This window comes from Pediculus humanus, genomic scaffold (genome assembly GCF_000006295.1).
Source record: "Pediculus humanus corporis 1103172108315 genomic scaffold, whole genome shotgun sequence".
Taxonomy (NCBI): Eukaryota; Metazoa; Arthropoda; class Insecta; order Psocodea; family Pediculidae; genus Pediculus; species Pediculus humanus.
Window position 1 is genome coordinate 660,997 of NW_002987884.1, and position 23,731 is coordinate 684,727.

The 23,731-nt window shown below is 36.0% G+C and overlaps 1 protein-coding gene across 1 annotated transcript; it reads right to left on the reverse strand.

The window, feature by feature from the left end:
* Window positions 1-2: 2 nt before the first annotated feature.
* Phum_PHUM596780 (uncharacterized protein) lies at window positions 3-22,473 on the reverse strand (the record flags this gene model as incomplete). The annotated part of the gene is made up of 2 exons (XM_002432625.1): window positions 3-7,912; window positions 7,959-22,473. 2 exons carry the CDS (start codon window positions 22,471-22,473, stop codon window positions 3-5), a joined length of 22,425 nt encoding a protein of 7,474 aa, XP_002432670.1.
* Between the last annotated feature and the right edge of the window lie 1,258 nt (window positions 22,474-23,731).

Here is a 23,731-nt window from a genome sequence, read left to right on the forward strand (position 1 = left end):
TTTCAATTTGTCCCGTTTAGTTGGTGATTCTGGTTCATCGGAGATTTCATATCAGTCAAAGGTTTCAATTTATCCCGTTTAGTTGGTGATTCCGGTTCTGCTGGAGATTTCATGTCTTTCAAAGGTTTTAATTTGTCCTCTCCTAACGGCGATTTAGGTTCATCAGGAGTTTTCATATCAGTCAAAGGTTTCAATTTGTCCCGTTTAGTTGGTGATTCCGGTTCTGCTGGAGATTTCATATCAGTCAAAGGTTTTAATTTATCACGTTTTGTTGGTGATTCCGGTTCTGCTGGAGATTTCATGTCTTTCAAAGGTTTTAATTTGTCCTCTCCTAACGGCAATTTAAGTTCATCAGGAGTTTTCATATCAGTCAAAGGTTTCAATTTATCACGTTTAGTTGGTGATTCTGGTTCTGCTGGAGATTTCATATCAGTCAAAGGTTTCAATTTGTCCCGTTTAGTTGGTGATTCTGGTTCATCTGGAGTTTTCATATCAGTCAAAGTTTTCAATTTGTCCTCTCCTAAGGGCGATTTATGTTCATCAGGAGTTTTCATATCAGTCAAAGGTTTCAATTTGTCCCGTTTAGTTGGTAATTCTGGTTCCGACGGAGATTTCATGTCCTTCAAAGGTTTTATTTTGTCCTCTCCTAACATCGATTTAGGTTCATCAGGAGTTTTCATATCAGTCAAAGGTTTCAATTTGTCCCGTTTAGTTGGTGATTCCGGTTCTGCTGGAGATTTCATATCAGTCAAAGGTTTTAATTTATCACGTTTTGTTGGTGATTCCGGTTCTGCTGGAGTTTTCAAATCTTTCAAAGGTTTTAATTTGTCCTCTCCTAAGGGCGATTTGGGTTCATCAGGAGTTTTCATATCAGTCAAAGGTTTCAATTTGTCCCGTTTAGTTGGTGATTCTGGTTCCGACGGAGATTTCATGTCCTTCAAAGGTTTTATTTTGTCCTCTCCTAACATCGATTTAGGTTCATCTGGTGTTTTCATATCAGTCAAAGGTTTCAATTTATCACGTTTAGTTGGTGATTCCGCTTCTGCTGGAGATTTCATATCAGTCAAAGGTTTTAATTTGTCCCGTTTAGTTGGTAATTCTGGTTCCGACGGAGATTTCATGTCCTTCAAAGGTTTTATTTTGTCCTCTCCTAACATCGATTTAGGTTCATCTGGTGTTTTCATATCAGTCAAAGGTTTTAATTTATCACGTTTTGTTGGTGATTCCGGTTCTGCTGGAGTTTTCAAATCTTTCAAAGGTTTTAAATTGTCCTCTCCTAAGGGCGATTTAGGTCCATCTGGAGTTTTCATATCAGTCAAAGGTTTCAATTTATCCCGTTTAGTTGGTGATTCCGGTTCTGCTGGAGATTTCATGTCAGTCAAAGGTTTTATTTTGTCCTCTCCTAACATCGATTTAGGTTCATCTGGAGTTTTCATATCAGTCAAAGGTTTTAATTTGTCCCGTTTAGTTGGTGATTCCGGTTCATCTGGAGTTTTCATATCAGTCAAAGGTTTCAATTTATCCCGTTTAGTTGGTGATTCCGGTTCCGACGGAGATTTCATGTCTTTCAAAGGTTTTATTTTGTCCTCTCCTAACATCGATTTAGGTTCATCTGGAGTTTTCATATCAGTCAAAGGTTTTAATTTATCCCGTTTAGTTGGTGATTCTGGTTCTGCTGGAGATTTCAAGTCTTTCAAAGGTTTTATTTTGTCCTCTCCTAACATCGATTTAGGTTCATCTGGAGTTTTCATATCAGTCAAAGGTTTCAATTTGTCCCGTTTAGTTGGTGATTCTGGTTCATCTGGAGTTTTCATATCAGTCAAAGGTTTCAATTTGTCCCGCTTAGTTGGTGATTCTGGTTCCGACGGAGATTTCATATCAGTCAAAGGTTTCAATTTATCACGTTTAGTTGGTGTTTCCGGTTCTGCTGGAGTTTTCAAATCAGTCAAAGGTTTTAGTTTGTCATCTTTTAATAGCGATTTACGTTCATCTGGAGTTTTCATATCAGTCAAAGGTTTTAATTTCTCCCGTTTAGTTGGTGATTCCGGTTCTGCTGGAGATTTCATATCAGTCAAAGGTTTTAATTTATCACGTTTTGTTGGTGATTCCGGTTCTGCTGGAGTTTTCAAATCTTTCAAAGGTTTTAAATTGTCCTCTCCTAAGGGCGATTTGGGTTCATCAGGAGTTTTCATATCAGTCAAAGGTTTCAATTTGTCCCGTTTAGTTGGTGATTCCGGTTCTGCTGGAGATTTCATATCAGTCAAAGGTTTTAATTTGTCCCGTTTAGTTGGTGATTCTGGTTCCGACGGAGATTTCATGTCCTTCAAAGGTTTTATTTTGTCCTCTCCTAACATCGATTTAGGTTCATCTGGTGTTTTCATATCAGTCAAAGGTTTCAATTTGTCCCGTTTAGTTGGTGATTCTGGTTCATCTGGAGTTTTCATATCAGTCAAAGGTTTTAATTTATCACGTTTTGTTGGTGATTCCGGTTCTGCTGGAGATTTCATGTCTTTCAAAGGTTTTAATTTGTCCTCTCCTAACGGCAATTTAAGTTCATCAGGAGTTTTCATATCAGTCAAAGGTTTCAATTTGTCCCGTTTAGTTGGTAATTCTGATTCCGACGGAGATTTCAAGTCTTTCAAAGGTTTTAATTTGTCCTCTCCTAAGGGCGATTTGGGTTCATCAGGAGTTTTCATATCAGTCAAAGGTTTCAATTTGTCCCGTTTAGTTGGTGATTCTGGTTCATCTGGAGTTTTCATATCAGTCAAAGGTTTTAATTTATCACGTTTTGTTGGTGATTCCGGTTCTGCTGGAGTTTTCAAATCTTTCAAAGGTTTTAATTTATCACGTTTTGTTGGTGATTCCGGTTCTGCTGGAGATTTCATATCAGTCAAAGGTTTTAATTTATCACGTTTTGTTGGTGATTCTGGTTCCGACGGAGATTTCATGTCTTTCAAAGGTTTTATTTTGTCCTCTCCTAACGGCGATTTAGGTTCATCAGGAGTTTTCATATCAGTCAAAGGTTTCAATTTGTCCCGTTTAGTTGGTGATTCTGGTTCTGCTGGAGATTTCATGTCTTTCAAAGGTTTTATTTTGTCCTCTCCTAACATCGATTTAGGTTCATCTGGTGTTTTCATATCAGTCAAAGGTTTCAATTTATCACGTTTAGTTGGTGATTCCGGTTCTGCTGGAGATTTCATATCAGTCAAAGGTTTCAATTTATCCCGTTTAGTTGGTGATTCTGGTTCCGACGGAGATTTCATGTCTTTCAAAGGTTTTATTTTGTCCTCTCCTAACATCGATTTAGGTTCATCAGGAGTTTTCATATCAGTCAAAGGTTTCAATTTGTCCCGTTTAGTTGGTGATTCTGGTTCCGACGGAGATTTCATATCAGTCAAAGGTTTCAATTTATCGCGTTTAGTTGGTGATTCCGGTTCTGCTGGAGATTTCATATCAGTCAAAGGTTTCAATTTGTCCCGTTTAGTTGGTGATTCTGGTTCTGCTGGAGATTTCAAGTCTTTCAAAGGTTTTATTTTGTCCTCTCCTAACATCGATTTAGGTTCATCAGGAGTTTTCATATCAGTCAAAGGTTTCAATTTGTCCCGTTTAGTTGGTGATTCTGGTTCCGACGGAGATTTCATATCAGTCAAAGGTTTCAATTTATCCCGTTTAGTTGGTGATTCCGGTTCTGCTGGAGATTTCATATTAGTCAAAGGTTTCAATTTGTCCCGCTTAGTTGGTGATTCTGGTTCCGACGGAGATGTCATATCAGTCAAAGGTTTCAATTTATCGCGTTTAGTTGGTGATTCCGGTTCCGACGGAGATTTCATGTCTTTCAAAGGTTTTATTTTGTCCTCTCCTAACATCGATTTAGGTTCATCTGGTGTTTTCATATCAGTCAAAGGTTTCAATTTGTCCCGTTTAGTTGGTGATTCTGGTTGAAACGGAGATTTCATATCAGTCAAAGGTTTCAATTTATCGCGTTTAGTTGGTGATTCCGGTTCTGCTGGAGATTTCATATCAGTCAAAGGTTTCAATTTGTCCCGTTTAGTTGGTGATTCTGGTTCTGCTGGAGATTTCAAGTCTTTCAAAGGTTTTATTTTGTCCTCTCCTAACATCGATTTAGGTTCATCAGGAGTTTTCATATCAGTCAAAGGTTTCAATTTGTCCCGTTTAGTTGGTGATTCTGGTTCCGACGGAGATTTCATATCAGTCAAAGGTTTCAATTTATCCCGTTTAGTTGGTGATTCCGGTTCATCTGGAGTTTTCATATCAGTCAAAGGTTTTAATTTGTCGTCTTTTAATAGCGATTTAGGTTCATCTGGAGTTTTCATATCAGTCAAAGGTTTTAATTTATCACGTTTTGTTGGTGATTCCGGTTCTGCTGGTGTTTTCATATCAGTCAAAGGTTTTATTTTGTCCCGTTTAGTTGGTGATTCCGGTTCCGACGGTAATTTCATGTGAGTCAAAGGTTTTAATTTATCGCCTTTTGTTGGTGATTCTGGTTCCGACGGTGATTTCATATCTTTCAAAGGTTTTATTTTGTACTCTCCTAACATCGATTTAGGCTCATCTGGTGTTTTCATATCAGTCAAAGGTTTTAATTTATCACGTTTTGTTGGTGATACCGGTTCTGCTGGAGATTTCATATCAGTCAAAGGTTTTAATTTATCCCGTTTAGTTGGTGATTCTGGTTCATCTGGAGTTTTCATATCAGTCAAAGGTTTTAATTTATCCCGTTTAGTTGGTGATTCTGGTTCATCTGGAGTTTTCATATCAGTCAAAGGTTTTAATTTGTCGTCTTTTAATAGCGATTTAGGTTCATCTGGAGTTTTCATATCAGTCAAAGGTTTCAATTTATCCCGTTTAGTTGGTGATTCTGGTTCATTTGGAGTTTTCAAATCTTTCAAAGGTTTTAATTTGTCGTCTTTTAATAGCGATTTAGGTTCATCTGGAGTTTTCATATCAGTCAAAGGTTTTAATTTATCACGTTTTGTTGGTGATTCCGGTTCTGCTGGAGTTTTCAAATCTTTCAAAGGTTTTATTTTGTCCTCTCCTAAGGGCGATTTGGGTTCATCAGGAGTTTTCATATCAGTCAAAGGTTTCAATTTGTCCCGTTTAGTTGGTGATTTTGGTTCATCTGGAGTTTTCATATCAGTCAAAGGTTTTAATTTATCACGTTTTGTTGGTGATTCCGGTTCTGCTGGAGTTTTCAAATCTTTCAAAGGTTTTAAATTGTCCTCTCCTAAGGGCGATTTAGGTCCATCTGGAGTTTTTATATCAGTCAAAGTTTTCAATTTATCCCGTTTAGTTGGTGATTCCGGTTCTGCTGGAGATTTCAAGTCTTTCAAAGGTTTTAATTTGTCCTCTCCTAACATCGATTTAGGTTCATCTGGTGTTTTCATATCAGTCAAAGGTTTTAATTTATCACGTTTTGTTGGTGATTCCGGTTCTGCTGGAGTTTTCAAATCTTTCAAAGGTTTTAAATTGTCCTCTCCTAAGGGCGATTTGGGTTCATCAGGAGTTTTCATATCAGTCAAAGGTTTCAATTTGTCCCGTTTAGTTGGTGATTCTGGTTCCGACGGAGATTTCATATCAGTCAAAGGTTTCAATTTATCCCGTTTAGTTGGTGATTCCGGTTCTGCTGGAGTTTTCAAATCAGTCAAAGGTTTTAGTTTGTCATCTTTTAATAGCGATTTAGGTTCATCTGGAGTTTTCATATCAGTCAAAGGTTTTAATTTCTCCCGTTTAGTTGGTGATTCCGGTTCTGCTGGAGATTTCATATCAGTCAAAGGTTTCAATTTATCACGTTTAGTTGGTGATTCCGGTTCCGACAGAGATTTCATGTCTTTCAAAGGTTTTATTTTGTCCTCTCCTAACATCGATTTAGGTTCATCTGGTGTTTTCATATCAGTCAAAAGTTTCAATTTATCCCGTTTAGTTGGTGATTCTGGTTCTGCTGGAGATTTCAAGTCTTTCAAAGGTTTTATTTTGTCCTCTCCTAACATCGATTTAGGTTCATCAGGAGTTTTCATATCAGTCAAAGGTTTCAATTTGTCCCGCTTAGTTGGTGATTCTGGTTCCGACGGAGATTTCATATCAGTCAAAGGTTTCAATTTATCCCGCTTAGTTGGTGATTCCGGTTCTGCTGGAGATTTCATATCAGTCAAAGTTTTCAATTTATCCCGTTTAGTTGGTGATTCCGGTTCTGCTGGAGATTTCATGTCAGTCAAAGGTTTTATTTTGTCCTCTCCTAACATCGATTTAGGTTCATCTGGTGTTTTCATATCAGTCAAAGGTTTCAATTTATCACGTTTAGTTGGTGTTTCTGGTTCTGCTGGAGATTTCATGACAGTCAAAGGTTTCAATTTGTCCCGCTTAGTTGGTGATTCTGGTTCCGACGGAGATTTCATATCAGTCAAAGGTTTCAATTTATCCCGTTTAGTTGGTGATTCCGGTTCTGCTGCAGTTTTCAAATCAGTCAAAGGTTTTAGTTTGTCATCTTTTAATAGCGATTTACGTTCATCTGGAGTTTTCATATCAGTCAAAGGTTTCAATTTGTCCCGTTTAGTTGGTGATTCTGGTTCATCTGGAGTTTTCATATCAGTCAAAGGTTTTAATTTATCACGTTTTGTTGGTGATTCCGGTTCTGCTGGAGATTTCATGTCTTTCAAAGGTTTTAATTTGTCCTCTCCTAACGGCAATTTAAGTTCATCAGGAGTTTTCATATCAGTCAAAGGTTTCAATTTGTCCCGTTTAGTTGGTAATTCTGATTCCGACGGAGATTTCAAGTCTTTCAAAGGTTTTAATTTGTCCTCTCCTACGGGCGATTTAGGCTCATCTGGAGATTTCATATCAGTCAAAGGTTTCAATTTGTCCCGTTTAGTTGGTGATTCTGGTTCATCTGGAGTTTTCATATCAGTCAAAGGTTTCAATTTATCCCGTTTAGTTGGTGATTCCGGTTCTGCTGGAGATTTCATGTCAGTCAAAGGTTTTATTTTGTCCTCTCCTAACATCGATTTAGGTTCATCTGGTGTTTTCATATCAGTCAAAGGTTTCAATTTATCACGTTTAGTTGGTGTTTCTGGTTCTGCTGGAGATTTCATGACAGTCAAAGGTTTCAATTTGTCCCGTTTTGTTGGTGATTCCGGTTCTGCTGGAGTTTTCAAATCTTTCAAAGGTTTTATTTTGTCCTCTCCTAACATCGATTTAGGTTCATCAGGAGTTTTCATATCAGTCAAAGGTTTCAATTTGTCCCGTTTAGTTGGTGATTCTGGTTCCGACGGAGATTTCATATCAGTCAAAGGTTTCAATTTATCCCGTTTAGTTGGTGATTCCGGTTCTGCTGGAGATTTCATATCAGTCAAAGGTTTCAATTTGTCCCGTTTAGTTGGTGATTCTGGTTCATCTGGAGTTTTCATATCAGTCAAAGGTTTTAATTTGTCCCGTTTAGTTGGTGATTCCGGTTCTGCTGGAGTTTTCATATCAGTCAAAGGTTTTATTTTGTCATCTTTTAATGGCGATTTAGGTTCATCTGGAGTTTTCATATCAGTCAAAGGTTTTAATTTATCCCGTTTAGTTGGTGATTCCGGTTCCGCCGGAGATTTCGTGTCTTTCAAAGGTTTCAATTTGTCCTCTCCTAAAATCGATTCCGGTTCTGCTAGAGTTTTCATATCAGTCAAAGGTTTTATTTTGTCCTCTCCTAAGGGCGATTTAGGTTCATCTGGAGTTTTCATATCAGTCAAAGGTTTTAATTTTTCCTTTCCTAAGGGCGATTTAGGTTCATCTGGAGTTTTCATATCAGTCAAAGGTTTTAATTTTTCCTCTCCTAAGGGCGATTTAGGTTCATCTGGAGTTTTCATATCAGTCAAAGGTTTTATTTTGTCCCGTTTAGTTGGTGATTCCGGTTCTGCTGGAGATTTCATATCAGTCAAAGTTTTTATTTTGTCCCGTTCTACATCGTGATTCCGGTTCATCTGGAGATTTCATATCAGTCAAAGTTTTTATTTTGTCCCGTTTAGTTGGTGATTCTGGTTCTGCTGGAGATTTCAAGTCTTTCACAGGTTTTAATTTGTCTTCTTTTAATAGCAATTTAGGTTCATCTGGAGTTTTCATATCAGTCAAAGGTTTTATTTTGTCCTCTCCTAAGGGCGATTTAGGTTCATCTGGAGTTTTCATATCAGTCAAAGGTTTCAATTTGTCCCGTTTAGTTGGTGATTCTGGTTCATCTGGAGTTTTCATATCAGTCAAAGGTTTCAATTTGTCCTCTCCTACGGGCGATTTAGGCTCATCTGGAGATTTCATATCAGTCAAAGGTTTCAATTTGTCCCGCTTAGTTGGTGATTCTGGTTCATCTGGAGTTTTCATATCAGTCAAAGGTTTCAATTTGTCATCTCCTAAGGGCGATTTATGTTCATCAGGAGTTTTCATATCAGTCAAAGGTTTTAATTTATCACGTTTTGTTGGTGATTCCGGTTCTGCTGGAGATTTCAAGTCTTTCAAAGGTTTTATTTTGTCCTCTCCTAACATCGATTTAGGTTCATCAGGAGTTTTCATATCAGTCAAAGGTTTCAATTTGTCCCGTTTAGTTGGTGATTCCGGTTCTGCTGGAGATTTCATATCAGTCAAAGGTTTTAATTTATCACGTTTTGTTGGTGATTCCGGTTCTGCTGGAGATTTCATGTCTTTCAAAGGTTTTAATTTGTCCTCTCCTAACGGCAATTTAAGTTCATCAGGAGTTTTCATATCAGTCAAAGGTTTCAATTTATCACGTTTAGTTGGTGTTTCTGGTTCTGCTGGAGATTTCATGACAGTCAAAGGTTTTAATTTATCACGTTTTGTTGGTGATTCCGGTTCTGCTGGAGTTTTCAAATCTTTCAAAGGTTTTAAATTGTCCTCTCCTAAGGGCGATTTATGTTCATCAGGAGTTTTCATATCAGTCAAAGGTTTCAATTTGTCCCGTTTAGTTGGTGATTCTGGTTCTGCTGGAGATTTCAAGTCTTTCAAAGGTTTTATTTTGTCCTCTCCTAACATCGATTTAGGTTCATCTGGTGTTTTCATATCAGTCAAAGGTTTCAATTTATCACGTTTAGTTGGTGATTCTGGTTCATCTGGAGTTTTCATATCAGTCAAAGGTTTCAATTTGTCCCGTTTAGTTGGTGATTCCGGTTCTGCTGGAGATTTCATATCAGTCAAAGGTTTCAATTTGTCCCGTTTAGTTGGTGATTCTGGTTCATCTGGAGTTTTCATATCAGTCAAAGGTTTCAATTTGTCATCTCCTAAGGGCGATTTATGTTCATCAGGAGTTTTCATATCAGTCAAAGGTTTCAATTTGTCCCGTTTAGTTGGTGATTCTGGTTCCGACGGAGATTTCATGTCCTTCAAAGGTTTTATTTTGTCCTCTCCTAACATCGATTTAGGTTCATCTGGTGTTTTCATATCAGTCAAAGGTTTCAATTTATCACGTTTAGTTGGTGATTCCGGTTCTGCTGGAGATTTCATATCAGTCAAAGGTTTCAATTTATCCCGTTTAGTTGGTGATTCCGGTTCTGCTGGAGTTTTCAAATCAGTCAAAGGTTTTAGTTTGTCATCTTTTAATAGCGATTTAGGTTCATCTGGAGTTTTCATATCAGTCAAAGGTTTTAATTTCTCCCGTTTAGTTGGTGATTCCGGTTCTGCTGGAGATTTCATATCAGTCAAAGGTTTCAATTTATCACGTTTTGTTGGTGATTCCGGTTCCGACGGTAATTTCATGTCTTTCAAAGGTTTTAATTTATCCCGTTTTGTTGGTAATTCCGGTTCTGTTGGAGATTTCATATCAGTCAAATGTTTTAATTTATCACGTTTTGTTGGTGATTCCGGTTCATCAGGAGTTTTCATATCAGTCAAAGGTTTCAATTTGTCCCGTTTAGTTGGTAATTCTGGTTCCGACGGAGATTTCAAGTCTTTCAAAGGTTTTAATTTGTCCTCTCCTACGGGCGATTTAGGCTCATCTGGAGTTTTCATATCAGTCAAAGGTTTTAATTTTTCCCGTTTAGTTGGTGATTCCGGTTCTACTGGAGATTTCATATCAGTCAAAGGTTTCAATTTATCTCGTTTAGTTGGTGATTCCGGTTCCGACGGTGATTTCATGTCTTTCAAATGTTTTAATTTGTCCTCTCCTAACGGCGATTTAGGTTCTTCTGGTGTTTTCATATCAGTCAAAGGTTTGAATTTATCGCCTTTTGTTGGTGATTCTGGTTCTGGTGGAGTTTGTATATCAGTAATTGTTTTTTCTTTTTTACTTTTTGGTTCTTGTTTTTCCATACTTTTAACCGGATGTGTTCCTGGACTCAATGCTCCTTTTACTCCGTAGTATATTCTTGAGAGAAAACCAGGCGTTTTGTCTTTTTCTTCGTCCGGTGTTTTATTTTCTTTTTCTTCTTCTAATGATATTTGTATTTTTTCGTTTTCAATAATTTCATCCTTTTTGGTTTCTTGGAGTTGAATTTTTTCATGATGTTTTATTTCCATATTTTCATGCATGTCATCAATTTTATCGTGTTTCAATTCGTCTTTTTCGGGTTCTACTATTTTTTCATCTTTTATTCCTTTCGTTATTTTTTTGCTCTGCATTGTTATAGTCTTTGTAGTTATAGATTCGTCTGTTAGTGAAGTGTCAAAGGTTTCGTCATATAATTCTGTCGTTTTTTCGGTAATTTTTTGTCGACTTTGGAATGTATCGCGTGGTTCTAAATCGTCATCATGCCCCTTTTTCATATCATGTATTTCTTTCATTTGTATTGATGTGACTCGAACGCTATCATCTTTTTTCAAATCTTTATCATCTGAAAATTTTTGTTTTCTCTCACTGATAAATTTAATTTTTTCATCTTTTAAAATTTCTTTTACAGTTTGATGAGATTTTTCCCCGACGGAAGTTTGAGGGAATTCATAAAATTCTTCTTCTGGTGTTTTCATATCCGGTACGGATGATTTCGTTTGATTAAAATCAAATTTCATTCTTGCTATTTTCTCAGGGAGCACCGAAACGGTTTGATACGAATCGATTTCTCTCGATTTTGGAGTTTCCGGTAGCTTGTCATCATCGATCACTTTGATTGTTTTGATCGATTTGACGTCATCATCGTCGTCTGCATGCTTTTCATCTTTTTCTATTTTTTCTTTCGTTTTTTTATCGTCTGTTTGTTCTTCAGGTTCTTCAGGTTTGTCTTCAAGAGGTTCTTTTACCGTCGTTATAAATGGTTTAAACTCTTCTTCTGGAGTTTTCATATCGGGAATCGCAGGGACTGATTTAATTATTGTCTCGTCATCTTTTTCACGTTCCTTTTCCGTCGGCAACGTACTCGTAGGAGATTTCATTTCCGGTTTTGACTCATCCGACTCTTTCGTATCTCTTATCACGAATTGTTGTTCACCGTCTGATTTTTCATCTTCCGTTTCAGAAGCTTTTCTTTTCGATGGACTTAATGCGTCTTTAACGCCGCGATATAATCTGGAAAGGAAACCCGGTTCTTCCTGTTCCGGTTTTACACTCTTTTCACTTACTTCATCATCATCAATATCATCAACATCCGGTTTGTCTTTTTTGTGTTTTACGTCATCAATTTGAGTCGTGAATAATATTTCAATTTCTTTTTCTTCTTCAGGTGTTTTCATGTCTGGTAAAACAGTTAATTTTTTAACAACCACGAATCCCGTTTTGTCGTCATCCGGTACCGATTTTTTAAATTCTTTCTCGTCTGGACTTGTCATATCCGGTAAATGTGCGGTCGTGTCTTTTTGCAAATCCGAAACTTTCAGGATTCCAGGTAACGTTTTAGGTTTTTCCAATTTCTTTTCCCCATCTTTTGGAGGTTTTTCATCCACGTATGAATCTTTTGTTTTTACCACCTCGGATTCCTCATCTTCAGGTTTTTTAACTTTTTCGTCTTTTTCTTTTGTTTCTTTCGATACGATACTTGGTTCTTCCTCGGATTGTATTTCCGTTGGCGAGTCTTTGAGTTTTTCTTTTGGTTTTTCTTTCGAATCGATTTTTCCTATTTTTATTTCTTCCGGTTTTTCTTCTGATTCCTTATATTTTTGCACGGTTGTGTCCAGTTTTGTCATTGAGATTCCTTTTTTCTTATCATCCTCGGGAGATTCCGATGGGCTTTTTTCTGGCGTCACGAAGTCTTTCGAAGGTTTTTCAATTTCGGACTCTTTTAGAATTTTCTTTGGTACGGTTTTACTTTCAATCGATTTTTTTTCTGCGTCGGAAAATGCTTTTTCACTCTCCAAAAACGTTTTCAAAGATTCTTCTGACGTATCTTTGTCGCGGCGTTTTAAAGGGGTTGTTTCCGGTTTCTTGTCGGTTGTGGTATCCGGTTCGTCTCGTTGTAAATCTTTTAACTTTTCCGAAATTTTCTCATCGTCAAATTTTCCGATTTTAATTTGTTTTGTTACTATTATTTCATCGGTTTTGGTAAGTTCGTCTGTTTCCGGTGGTGTTTTTTCTTCCGGTGATTTTTTAGAAAGTTTTGGTTTGTCGTGCGAATCCCGTTCTTCTGAAATGAACACTTCTACATGTTTGACTTTATGAATCGTGTCATCATCAAGTTTTTGTTTTTCCAGTTTATCATCTTTTTCCAGAGTTTTATCATCTTCCGGTTCGGATTTTATTTTTTCCGTGTATGTACTTTCAATAATTGGTTTAAAATCTTTTTCTTCGTCATCCGTTTCGGGTGATTTGACTTCGTCGTAAACGATTTCTGGAATTTCTTTACGTTTTGATTTTTCTATTTCTTTTATGGGTCTTTCGATAAATTGTTTTTCTTGTCTTAAAAAGTCATCAACGGTTTTTATTGTTTTTCTCGTTGTTATTATTTCATCGTCGTATTTTGTGGATTTTTCTTTTGTTAATTCGTCCGGGGATGTTTTATCATCCGGTTTTGTGCCTGGTAATTTTTGTTCGGGTATCACCACATCTTTTATTGACTCGTCTATTTCTGTTTTAATTTCCTTTGTTATCTCAACGGTTGTGATTTTTTCCTTAGGTTCATCAACTTTTGGTGTTTTATCACTTTCCTTTTTATCGGGCTTCTTTTCAGATTCATCTTTCCTATCGAGGATCCTTTCCGGTTCTTCTTTTTTATCGAGGATCCTTTCCAATTCATCTTTTTTGTCAGGTTTCTTTTCCGGTTTTTCTTTCTTATCTAGGATCTTGTCCGGTTTTTCTTTTTTATCGAAGGTTTTTTCCGGTTCTTCTTCTACATCAAAGAATTTTTCTGGTTCGTCTTTTTTAACGATCTTCTTTTCCGGTTCCTCTTTCATATCTAGGATCTTTTCTAGTTCATCTTTTTTATCTACCTTCTTTTCAGGTTTTTCTTCCTTATCGAGGTTCCTTTTCGGTTCATCTTTTTTATCAAGGATCCTTTCAGGTTCTTCTTTCTTATCAAGAATCCTTTCAGGTTCTTCTTTCTTATCAATGATTTTTTCCGGTTCATCTTTTTTGTCGGGTTTCTTTTCCGGTTCTTCCTTCTTATCAAGGGTCTTTTCCGGTTCTTCTTTTTCATCGAAGAATTTTTCTGGTTCACCTTTTTTATCAAGGATCTTTTCAGGTTCTTCTTTCTTATCAATGATTCTTTCCGGTTCATCTTGATTATCGTGGATCCTTTCCGGTTCATCTTTTTTATCGATCTTCTTTTCCGGTTTTTCTTTCTTATCAAGGATCCTTTCCGGTTCATCTTTTTTGTCCTGTACATACTCTTCGTTGATTTCATAAACCACTTTTTTAGAAATTGTGACGTAGTCAGAGTCCGAATCTTCTGGTGTTTTCATATCTCGTACGAAAATTGAAGTTTCCTCTAATTTTTCTTTATATGTTTCTTTTTGAAGTTTATCCGGTTTGGTGTCTTCACCTTCATCATCATCATCTTTATAGTCTTTATCCGATTCGGGACGTTTTCCGGAAGTGAGAGCTCCTTTTACACCGTAATATAACCTTGAGAAGAAACCGGGTGAATCACCTCCTTGATCCGAAGGACTTTCTTCTTTTTTATCATGAGTAACATCTGGAGTTTTAATTATTTCCTCGTCTGATAACGTTATCTTGTAGGAATAATCTTCAAATTCTGGAGTTTTCATGTCTGGAATTTTTTCTTTTTCGCTTTCTTCGGGTTTTTTCCCGTCGGAAACAGGAGGACTTTTTTCTACTTCCTTATCACTAGGTTTTTCACCGTCTTCATCTTTTTCCTCGGGTTTTCCGCGTTTTTCTTCGGGTTTTTCTGTTTTTTTGTCCGACACGTCTTTTATTTCTTCTTCTTCTTCTTCGTCGCTTTCCAAAATTGCCGTAGCGTCATCATATTTTTCAAAAGATAAAGATTTTATACTCTCTAACCTTTTTTGAAGTTCTTTTTCGGTCGGTGTGTCAATTGTGGATTCTTTTGGCTTGTCAATTTTCTTTATTTTATCAGTTTCCGGTTCATCTTTACCGGACTCAATTTTTTCAATTTTTCTTAGATTTTGTAAACGTTCATCAATCTCATCCGTGATGGGTGATGATTTTTCGTCGGGAGTTTTTCCTCTGACGGTTGTTTTATCAGGTTTGTCGACTTTTGAAATTTTTTCTGCTTTCTCATCCATTTTCTCTTGTTTCGAGGGTACTTCCGGAAAGTGAATGTGTATTTTTTCAATTTTCCTCACAATTTCCTTTCCTTCATCGTCTCTTTCTGTAATTATTGTCTTCGACTCGATCGATTCGGTGGATTCTTTTCTTTTTTCCAAAACATCATCCCTGACTAAATCTTCCGTCGGTGATTTATCTTTTCGTACATCTTTTTCCACGGTAAATTTCTTTGCCTCATCATCGCCATCGATGATAACTTCTTTGACGACGTATTTTTTTATTATTTGTTCGGTTGTTTTTTCGGTCACGATTTCTTTCGACATCTTTGGGGATTCATCAATTTTTTCTTCGATTTCCTTTTCCGGTTGCCGTTGATGTTTTTCTAATATTTCCTCCGTAAATTTTTCCTTTTCATCATCAATTATTTTTTCGAATTTGCTATCTTCCGCCGGTGGTTCTTTTATAATTTTTAATTTTTCCGAATCAAATTCTTCTCTCGCAAGTTTTTCTTCGGTGTCGTCATCACCTTTTTCCATTTTCGTATTTTCTAAAAATTCTTTAAGAGGTTTTAAAATCTCAACGATTTCCTTCAACTTGTCCGATAGTCCTTGATCCATTTTAAGCGAATCTTCCGTTTCCGTTCTTTCATCATCATCATCGTCATCCTCCGTTGTAGATTTTTTCATTTCCTCTGATTTCTCTGGAGAAAGTTGTTCCTCGACCGAATTTAATATTTCTTTTAAATTTAACAATTCTGACATGACGCCTTTTAATTTATCATCCATTTTTTCCGCTACGTTTATATCCGGTTGTTCTTCAACGGTTTTTTCCGGTTGTTCTTTAACGGTTTTTTCCGGTTGTTCCTTAACGGTTTTTTCCATCGTTTCAAAAGATTCGAGAGAATCAAATGGTATTTCTTTACCCTGTCCTTTGTAAAGGGTTTCTCTTAAATTTTTTAACTTGATTAAAACTTGTTCCAGTTTGTCTGGAACGTTTCCAGTCAACGGTAACGATTTTCGTCGTTCTTCTTCTACCTTTTCTTCATCGTCGGGAATTATTTTTTCGGTGACGTCACTACCAGAAGATAATAATTTTTTAAGAGGAATCATAGCTTCCATAACTTCACCTAATTTCAATTCGATAGTTTTATTAAATTCCGTCATTTCTTGTCTGGAATCATCTTTTCCTTCGTCTTCTCCAGGAATTTCATCTCGGGGAGGTTTAATCTTGACGTCATCTTCTTTTTCTTTTTCCTTCGTGAATTCATCATCAGATTTGAATTCTTTTCTCTCTTCCAGTATGAATTTGGTCGTGTCTTGAATTGTTTTTTCAAATTTCGTATCATCGTCGTCGTCCTCCGTTTCGGTGACTTTTGTTTTTCCAGGAGTGATAGCACCTTTCACTCCTTGGTAAAGTCTGGATAAAAATCCCGGCTTTGTTGAGGGTTCTTTATCATCATCATCCTCTGGTTTTTCTTTTGTCTTCTTCTCATCATCTTCGTCTTCGATGCTTTCTTTCGTCGTATCCGTCTCTTTATATTCAATCACTTTTATTTCTTTCAAATATTTTTTCTCATCTTCTTTTTCTTCCTTTAATTTTTTCTCCAGCTTTAGTTTTTCCAATACTCGATCGGGTCTCATCATCTTGCCTTTTTCTTCCATTTCTGACTCATCTTCTTTTTCAGGTTTCAAACTTTCAAACTCCCGAGATTTCTTTTCCGCTTTGACATCTGCGATTTTTTTCCTTTCGACTTTTACTTCTTCGATGTCTGTCGTTATCACCTTTGATTCCATGGACGGACTCGTTACGTTGTCAATAATGTCAGTCTCCTCATCATTCTCGTTTGTTATTAAGGCATGTTTTCTATCCCTAACATCATCAGTCTTTTTAATTGTCACATCAGTCTCACTAACAGACGGAAAATCAACTTTTTCTCTTGTTTCAGTCTTTTTTAATTTATCAACATTTTCATCGGGTAAGGAGGAATGTCTATCATCAGTCTTGTCGTTATCAATGATATTTACAGTCTCTTCGATTTTATCATTTTCCGTCGGCGACGGTGATGATTTTTCACGTTCGATAAATTCACGAGTTATTTTAATTTTCGATTCTTCGTTTTTCATTTCCGAATCTTCTGTTTCGGGTTTGTCGGACAATTCGACTTTGAATTGAGTACGCGTCGTCATCATCATTGTTGTTTCCGTTTCCGGTATGAAATCTTTTGATACCGTTTCGATTTTCGGCATTTTTCGTTTCCGTGATTTTTCATCGCCGTCGTCGGTTGGTAAAATTTGATCTTTTATCGTTTCGATAACTTTTTCGTCTTCCACTTCCGGTGGAGATTCACGAGGAGTCGGTTTTTTATCGCCATCTTTTTCTTTCGGAGGAAATATATCCAAATCTCCTGGTTTAATTATGACCATTTTTTTCAAATTTTCTTCTTTTATTTCGTATTTGTAATTTTCCATTTCGGATTCGTCGTGTATTATGACGGTTTCGAGTTTTTTAACGAGATCATCGTCGGTCGATTTTAAAGGTTGACTTCCGGTTTCCGACGTGTAATTATCATCTGATTTTTTCATAATTATTTCGATTCCATCTTTTACCGGTGTCGGTTGTACGTCGGGGGATAAAATGTTTGTGGGGAAAATATCAATTTCTCCGGGTTTTTTAATTTTGATTTTGTCGGTAATTTCATCGATTTCTTTTTTACTGTCGTCGTCTTTGTCGTCTTTGTCTGTCAGGATTACGATTTCTTTGGTTGACTTATCTGGTTTTAGGGTAGTGTCGACGTCATCGTCATCGTCAAAAATATCAACGGCTTTTTTAAGTATTTTAGGCGCTGTTAAACTTTCTTTTACTTTAACAACGGAAATGACTTCGTCGGTTATCGGCTCTTTTTCATCATCAATTTTTTCATCTTTTATCAAAATCGTTTTTAATTTTAACGGACTTTCATCTATTTTTTCAATTTCAACGCGTTTTATTTCAATATCTTTTTCTTGTACGGTTTCGTCGTCGTCGTCGTCGTCGAATTTTCTAGAAGATTTTATTTCTTTTTCAAAAGTTTTTCTCGTACGTTTGATTTCGTCACTTTCGGGTGAACTTTTATCCGTTGAATCCGCATCTTCCGTTTCCGATTCTTTTTGTTTTAATTTTACAACGTATTTATAATCGATTTCACTTATTTCCGGTTTTCTTACTTCTTCGTCGGAATCTGATTTTGTTTCACGTACGTCGAGTTTCACGATATATTTCGATTCTTTAATTTTTTCAACATCTTCTTCTTCTTTTTCTTCTTTTTTAACGACAGTTTCTTTTTCTTCATCTTCTTTTTCGTCCGATTGTGTTTCATCGATTGATTTTCTATCTTTTATTTTAATGACGTATTGATATTCGGGAGATTCGAGGTCTTCGGATGGTTTTAAAATAACTTTGAATTTGTTTTTACGATCTTCTTCGGACAAACTTTCATCATCAATTTTTTCTTTTTTTTCTTCTTCTTCTTCTTCTTTCTCTTTTGTCACGTGATCAATTTTATGATCGACCGTTTTTATTTTTTCATCGTCGGATTCTTGTTTGTCTTTTATTTCCAAATCATAGGGTTCCTTTTCGTCATCGTCACCATCCTGAGATGCTTTGCTGTCGATTCGTACGACGTATTTTAAGAGAGGAGGTTTTTCTGGGCTTACGTCTTCGTCCTTCGAAGGAATTTCCGTTTCTAATTTAACAACGGTGTATTTAATTTCCGGTACTGGTTCGTCCGGTGACGATTCCTCGAACGATATAACTTTAATTGTTCTCGATTGCAGGGATATTTGTTCTTCCGGTGATTCGACGAGAGTTTTTCCTTCCTGAATCGTTTGAGTTTCTTTTTTAATAACGGTTATTATCGTTTCCGTTTCATGTTCTCGTGACACGGTTTCTTCTTCTAAAAATTTTTTCACAATGTTTTTAACATCTTTTTTAGCATCGTCGATGGTTGTTGTTGTTGTCTTTGATTTTTCGGATGTCAAAACATGTTCGGTCGATATTTTTTCTTCTTGTAATAATATTTCCGTTGCCGTCTTATCATCTTTCGGTTCTTCATCATCATCCGTCTTTGGTACAAATCGATCCGTTATTTGCGCGTATATATTCATTTTACTTAATTCTTCTACTTTTTCCGCTAATTTTTCATGTTCGCTTTTGTCTTCGACGTCGTAATCTAATTTTTCATCGCTGAGACTTTCCTCGTTTATCGGTGTCAATATAGGAACGTAATCATCTTCGGAAACTTCTTCTTCCGTTTCAGCATCCGGATTGTCTTCAATTTTAATAACTACAATGCTCGATTTTTTCTTTTCGGGCACGTCGAAAATTTCATCTTCTACGTGTGATTCTGGCAATGATGTTTTTTCTAATGTCACGTCCTTTTCGTCTTCGTCTTTTTCCGAATCTTCATCCTGCTTTTCTTTTCCCACTAAATCTTTCCTGTCTTTTTCAACACCGTCCGGTTTTTCTCCGTCGATTTCTTTTATCTTTGTTTCGGGCATAAGTTCTTTTTTTGTTTCTTTGTCCTTCATTTCGTCATCTTTTGTCTCTTTTCCAGTTTTTGTATCGGGTAATTCTGGCGAATCTTTTTTTCCTTCCAACTCTTCATGAATTTTCGGTTCGTCTTTTGTAATTTCAGGTTCGGTGAGTTTCGTAAATTCTTCTTGTTCACGGCTCACCACGGAGGAATCTAAAATTTTTATCGGTTTTTCAACTTGTCTCGATTCATCGTCATCTTTGTCGACGGCTGAAGGAAGTTGTTCGGTTTTTTGACTTTTTCCATTTGTTTCTTCAACGATTTTTTCCAAAGCTTCGACGTATTGCATCGTTTCGGGAGATGCAAACAATCTGTCGGTACCTTCCGGCGTAGGAGTTAAATCCGGTTTTAATTGTTTGACGTCTTGTTTTATTTGTCTCGTAGCATCTTGAATTTCGGTTATCAATTCTTCGACGTACGTGGCTGCCAAATCGTCTTTTAATTTTAATTCTTTTTTAGTTTTATGTTTATCAATGTTATCGTCGTCGGTGTAGGGAGGAGAAATAACTTTTAACGGTTCTTCTGATTTTCGAATCGTTTGTTCAACGATTTTCAATGTAGTTGTCGTCGGTTTTACGTCATCGAATTTTTCCCTTCTATCCGTCATTTTAATTTCTTTGATTTTTATTTTATCATCTTTTTCTTCTTCTTTAATTTCAATCGTTTTCTTTTCTTTTTTTATTTTAACTTCATCGATTTCTTCTTTTGGTTTTTCTTTTTTACCGATTTCTTTGTCTTCCTCTTCTTCTTCTTTTACTGCATCCTTGTCTCTTTCAATAATTTTTGATGTTATAACTCCATCGTGTGTTGTATCGAATTCTTTCTTAGTAATTATCGTTTTCGTTTTAGCATCCCTAGTCGTTTCATCGACAATTTTTTTACGAGTTTCTAAAACTTCCGTTAGTTTCTTTTCGACTATGGCACTTTTCACCGTTACCGATTCAAATTGTTCCCTTTCGAATTTCGTTTTTGGTTTTCCATCATCTTTTTGAGTGGCTATACGTTTTTCGATTGTTTCAATGAATTCAGATATTTTCGGATATTGTTGAACTTCCATTTCCGCACCTATAATCGAACTTATGTCCGATTTTTCCGGTTTACCACCGTCGGTTGTTTTAAAATCATCTTTTGAAAAGTCATCCTCCAAATCGCTTTCTCCGGATTGCGTGAATATTTTTTGTAATTCTTTTATTTTCGGTCCTATTTGTTTGGCCGTATGCGTCGGTGTTGATTTTCCGTGTTTAGGAGTTGTCGATGTTACTGTTGTTGCTGTTGTTGTTGTTGATGATGTAGTCGTTGTTGTCGTTACGTCTTCATCAACTGAAAATGTTTTCACAACTTCAACAACTGTTTTTTTCGGATGTTTCGTTTTATCCGATTTTTCATCGATTAAATCATCGTCGGTTAAATCTTTCACGTGTTTTTTGCTGCACGTTTCGCTGACTTCTTCTCCCGAACATAAATAAACAATTCCTGTTTTCTTCGAATCTTTGTCAGATGCTATTTCCTGTTTTTCTTCTAAAAGTCGAACCAATGCTTTGACATCCGAACCTCTAGGAGAGGTCACATCGGGAGGAGTTTGTTTCTTATCGTCGAAATGTTTTTCACTTATTATTCTAGTGGAAGTTATGGTTTCTTTGACTTCTTTTCCTGTCGGAATCGTTTTGGTCGTTTGCAATTCATAAAATTTTTCCTTGATGTTTATAAATTCATCTTTTACTGGGCTGATACTCGCATCTATTTTAAAAACGGATTCGGTTTCGACTCCGGTTTCCGATGTTTCTAACGGTAGAGGACTTGTAGCAACGCTTGTGGAATCAATTGCGGCGGAAACATCGATCGGACTGCTCGCGGTATCTTGGAATTGAGTGTCTTCGTAAGTTGGCTCGGTGTAAAGTTGATTGACTTCATCGGCTAATATTGGACTCAAACCCGCATCCGTCAATTCCAATTCTTCTGCTTCGCCATCGAAAGCCGTATCGGTGCACGGTTTTGTGGGAAGTTCTTTTTCTTCGGGTTTGTGTGTGGAGCTTTCGGTTATCGTTCCTCTCGTTAAACTTATGCCCGTATCCGTTACGTAATGCGATGCGCTTTCTTCCGTCATTGGCGAATCGCAGACCGAGCTCGCCGTGCTTCCGCGAGTGTCGTAATGGTAAACGCTTCGTTTCGTACTAAATATGACCGTGTCTTCTTTCTTTTTGTCGAATTTTTGTTCTTCCGGCGGTATTATATACGCGTCAAATGTTTTTTTCGCAGTTTTATCAAACGCTTTTTTAGGAGATTTAATCGTCGAAGTTATTCCAACGTCGACTTTATTCGAAGTTTCCTTTCCGGAATCGTCACGAGTTATCAGCGTCATGTGACTCTGTGACGTTATCGATATATCTAAATCTTTATCACCGTAAACGGTCAATCGACTTTCCGTCGTTGCTTTTCCATTTTCCGTCGTGATTTCTTTTTTCCCAATCACCATCTCGACCGTTGGTTTATCCTGAGGAGGTTCCTTGTACGTATCCAAACTTGTTTTCACATATCCAACACTACCATCGTCGGGTGTTTTATCCGAGATTTTCCGTACCTTTTCCATCGTTTTTTCCTTATTATCATCAACTTCTTTCTTATCTTTTTCCACGTCGCTTTTTATCAACGTTTCGTAAACGATTTTAACGTTTTCCGAATGTTTCGAATCCTTGACTCCTTTTTCCTCTTCGGGTGAAATAATTTTTGAAAATTTCAATTCGTCCGGTTCATCGATCCGTTCGTGTTGTTTAACAATCGTTATTTTTTCTTCTTTTACATCCTCATCATCCTTACCGAGAAAATCTTCTACGTCGCTTCCGTCATCCGAAGCGATTTGTGACCTTGTAGAATCTTGAGAATCGTCCTCTTGTAAATATTTCGAATGTTTACTCGGATCGAGTTCGGAAAAGCTTTCCTCACCTTCGTAATATTTCCGTCTCGCCTTTTTATCGATATCGTCCATGTTCGATATATCATCATCATTATCGTAATCATCATAATCCTGTGGTTTGAAAAATGTTTTTTCAAATTTTTTCGTTAAAGTCGTTTCGTGGATTGTCGTCGTCGTCGTCGTCGTCGTCGGAGTTTTAACTTTTGAACTTTCCAACATTTCATCATCAAACGTCGGGAATAATCTTTTTTTCGATAAAAAATTTGTCGTTTCTTTTCCATATAATTGTTGTTGTTGTTCCTTCCTGGGGTTGGACCCAGTTTTTAGTTTTTCATTTACTAATCGAATGCTGCTGTGGGGTGATTTGAGCGTGTCCAACAACGGCATCTCATTAAATTCATCCGAATCCAACAAATCTTTGTCGGCTTTTGTTAAAATGAAAAAGAAAAAAAAGAAGAAAAAAAAAATCCAAGCGGGGGCGTGAAAAAACAAACAACAGAACATAAATTTTTTCCAAAAAAAAAAAAAAAAATTAAAATTAAAATTAAAAAAAAAAAAAAAATATATAAAAAAAAAAAAAAAATCCAATCACAAAATACGACGTGAAACTTGATCGATGTTTATACACAATAAAAAAATCATCATTATCTTTTCTTTCTTTTTTTTTTCTTATTCGTATTTTAAAAAAAAAAAAAAAAAAACAAAAAAAAAAAAACAAAAAATCAATCAATCAATCAATTTTGAACGATTTTTAACGATGAATCGAGCCATGATTATATATATATATATATATATATATATTGCACGTGCATTTAAATACGTGAAATCAATCAATAATAATAATAATAATAACAATAATAATAATAATAATGAATATTTTTAAGTATGATATCTCTATAGTATGATGTCGATTTTTTTTTTTTTTTTTTTCTAATGAGTCAAATACGTGTGTAATTGAAAAAAAAAGTGTATAGGAAAATGGCGGCGTGTCGTGGTGGTAGTGGTAGCCGTATGTATGTATGTATGGATATGTACGTTCGTCATACGTCATCAATTTAAATGTTTGGAACGTTCGCATGGGTCGTACACAAAAGGGATCGTTTTTTTTTTTTTTTTTATTACGTTCGATAACACAACCATTTTTTTTTTCTTTTTAAATTAATCAAAAGATAAAAAAAAAAAAAAAAATCAATCAAAATTTAAAAAAAAGTAACACTCAGTAATTCAATACTGTCTTTTAAAACTTACTAACCTTGATTAATTGATGATCGGTCGATTGTCTGCTAAAGCCACGTTTGTTTATTTATTTATTTAATTAATTAATTAATTAATTAATAAATGATCATAAGAATTTTTTTTTAAATAGAGAGTAATAGCACAGGCTTTATTAAAATTAAATCGAAATTTTTCAACTCATATAAATAATTTTTGAAAAAACCGTTTAAGAGGTCATTTTACGTCACCCGCACTACACATAAATAAATTCTTATGATCACGTGATTTTTTGTGACTAACTTTGTTGTTGTTATTATTAATATTAATAGTACGTACGAACGCGAAAAATATTATTATTATTAATTTAAACAACGATTATCGATCGTTTCGAAATAAAAACCAAAAAAAAAAAACAAAACAAAATAAATCA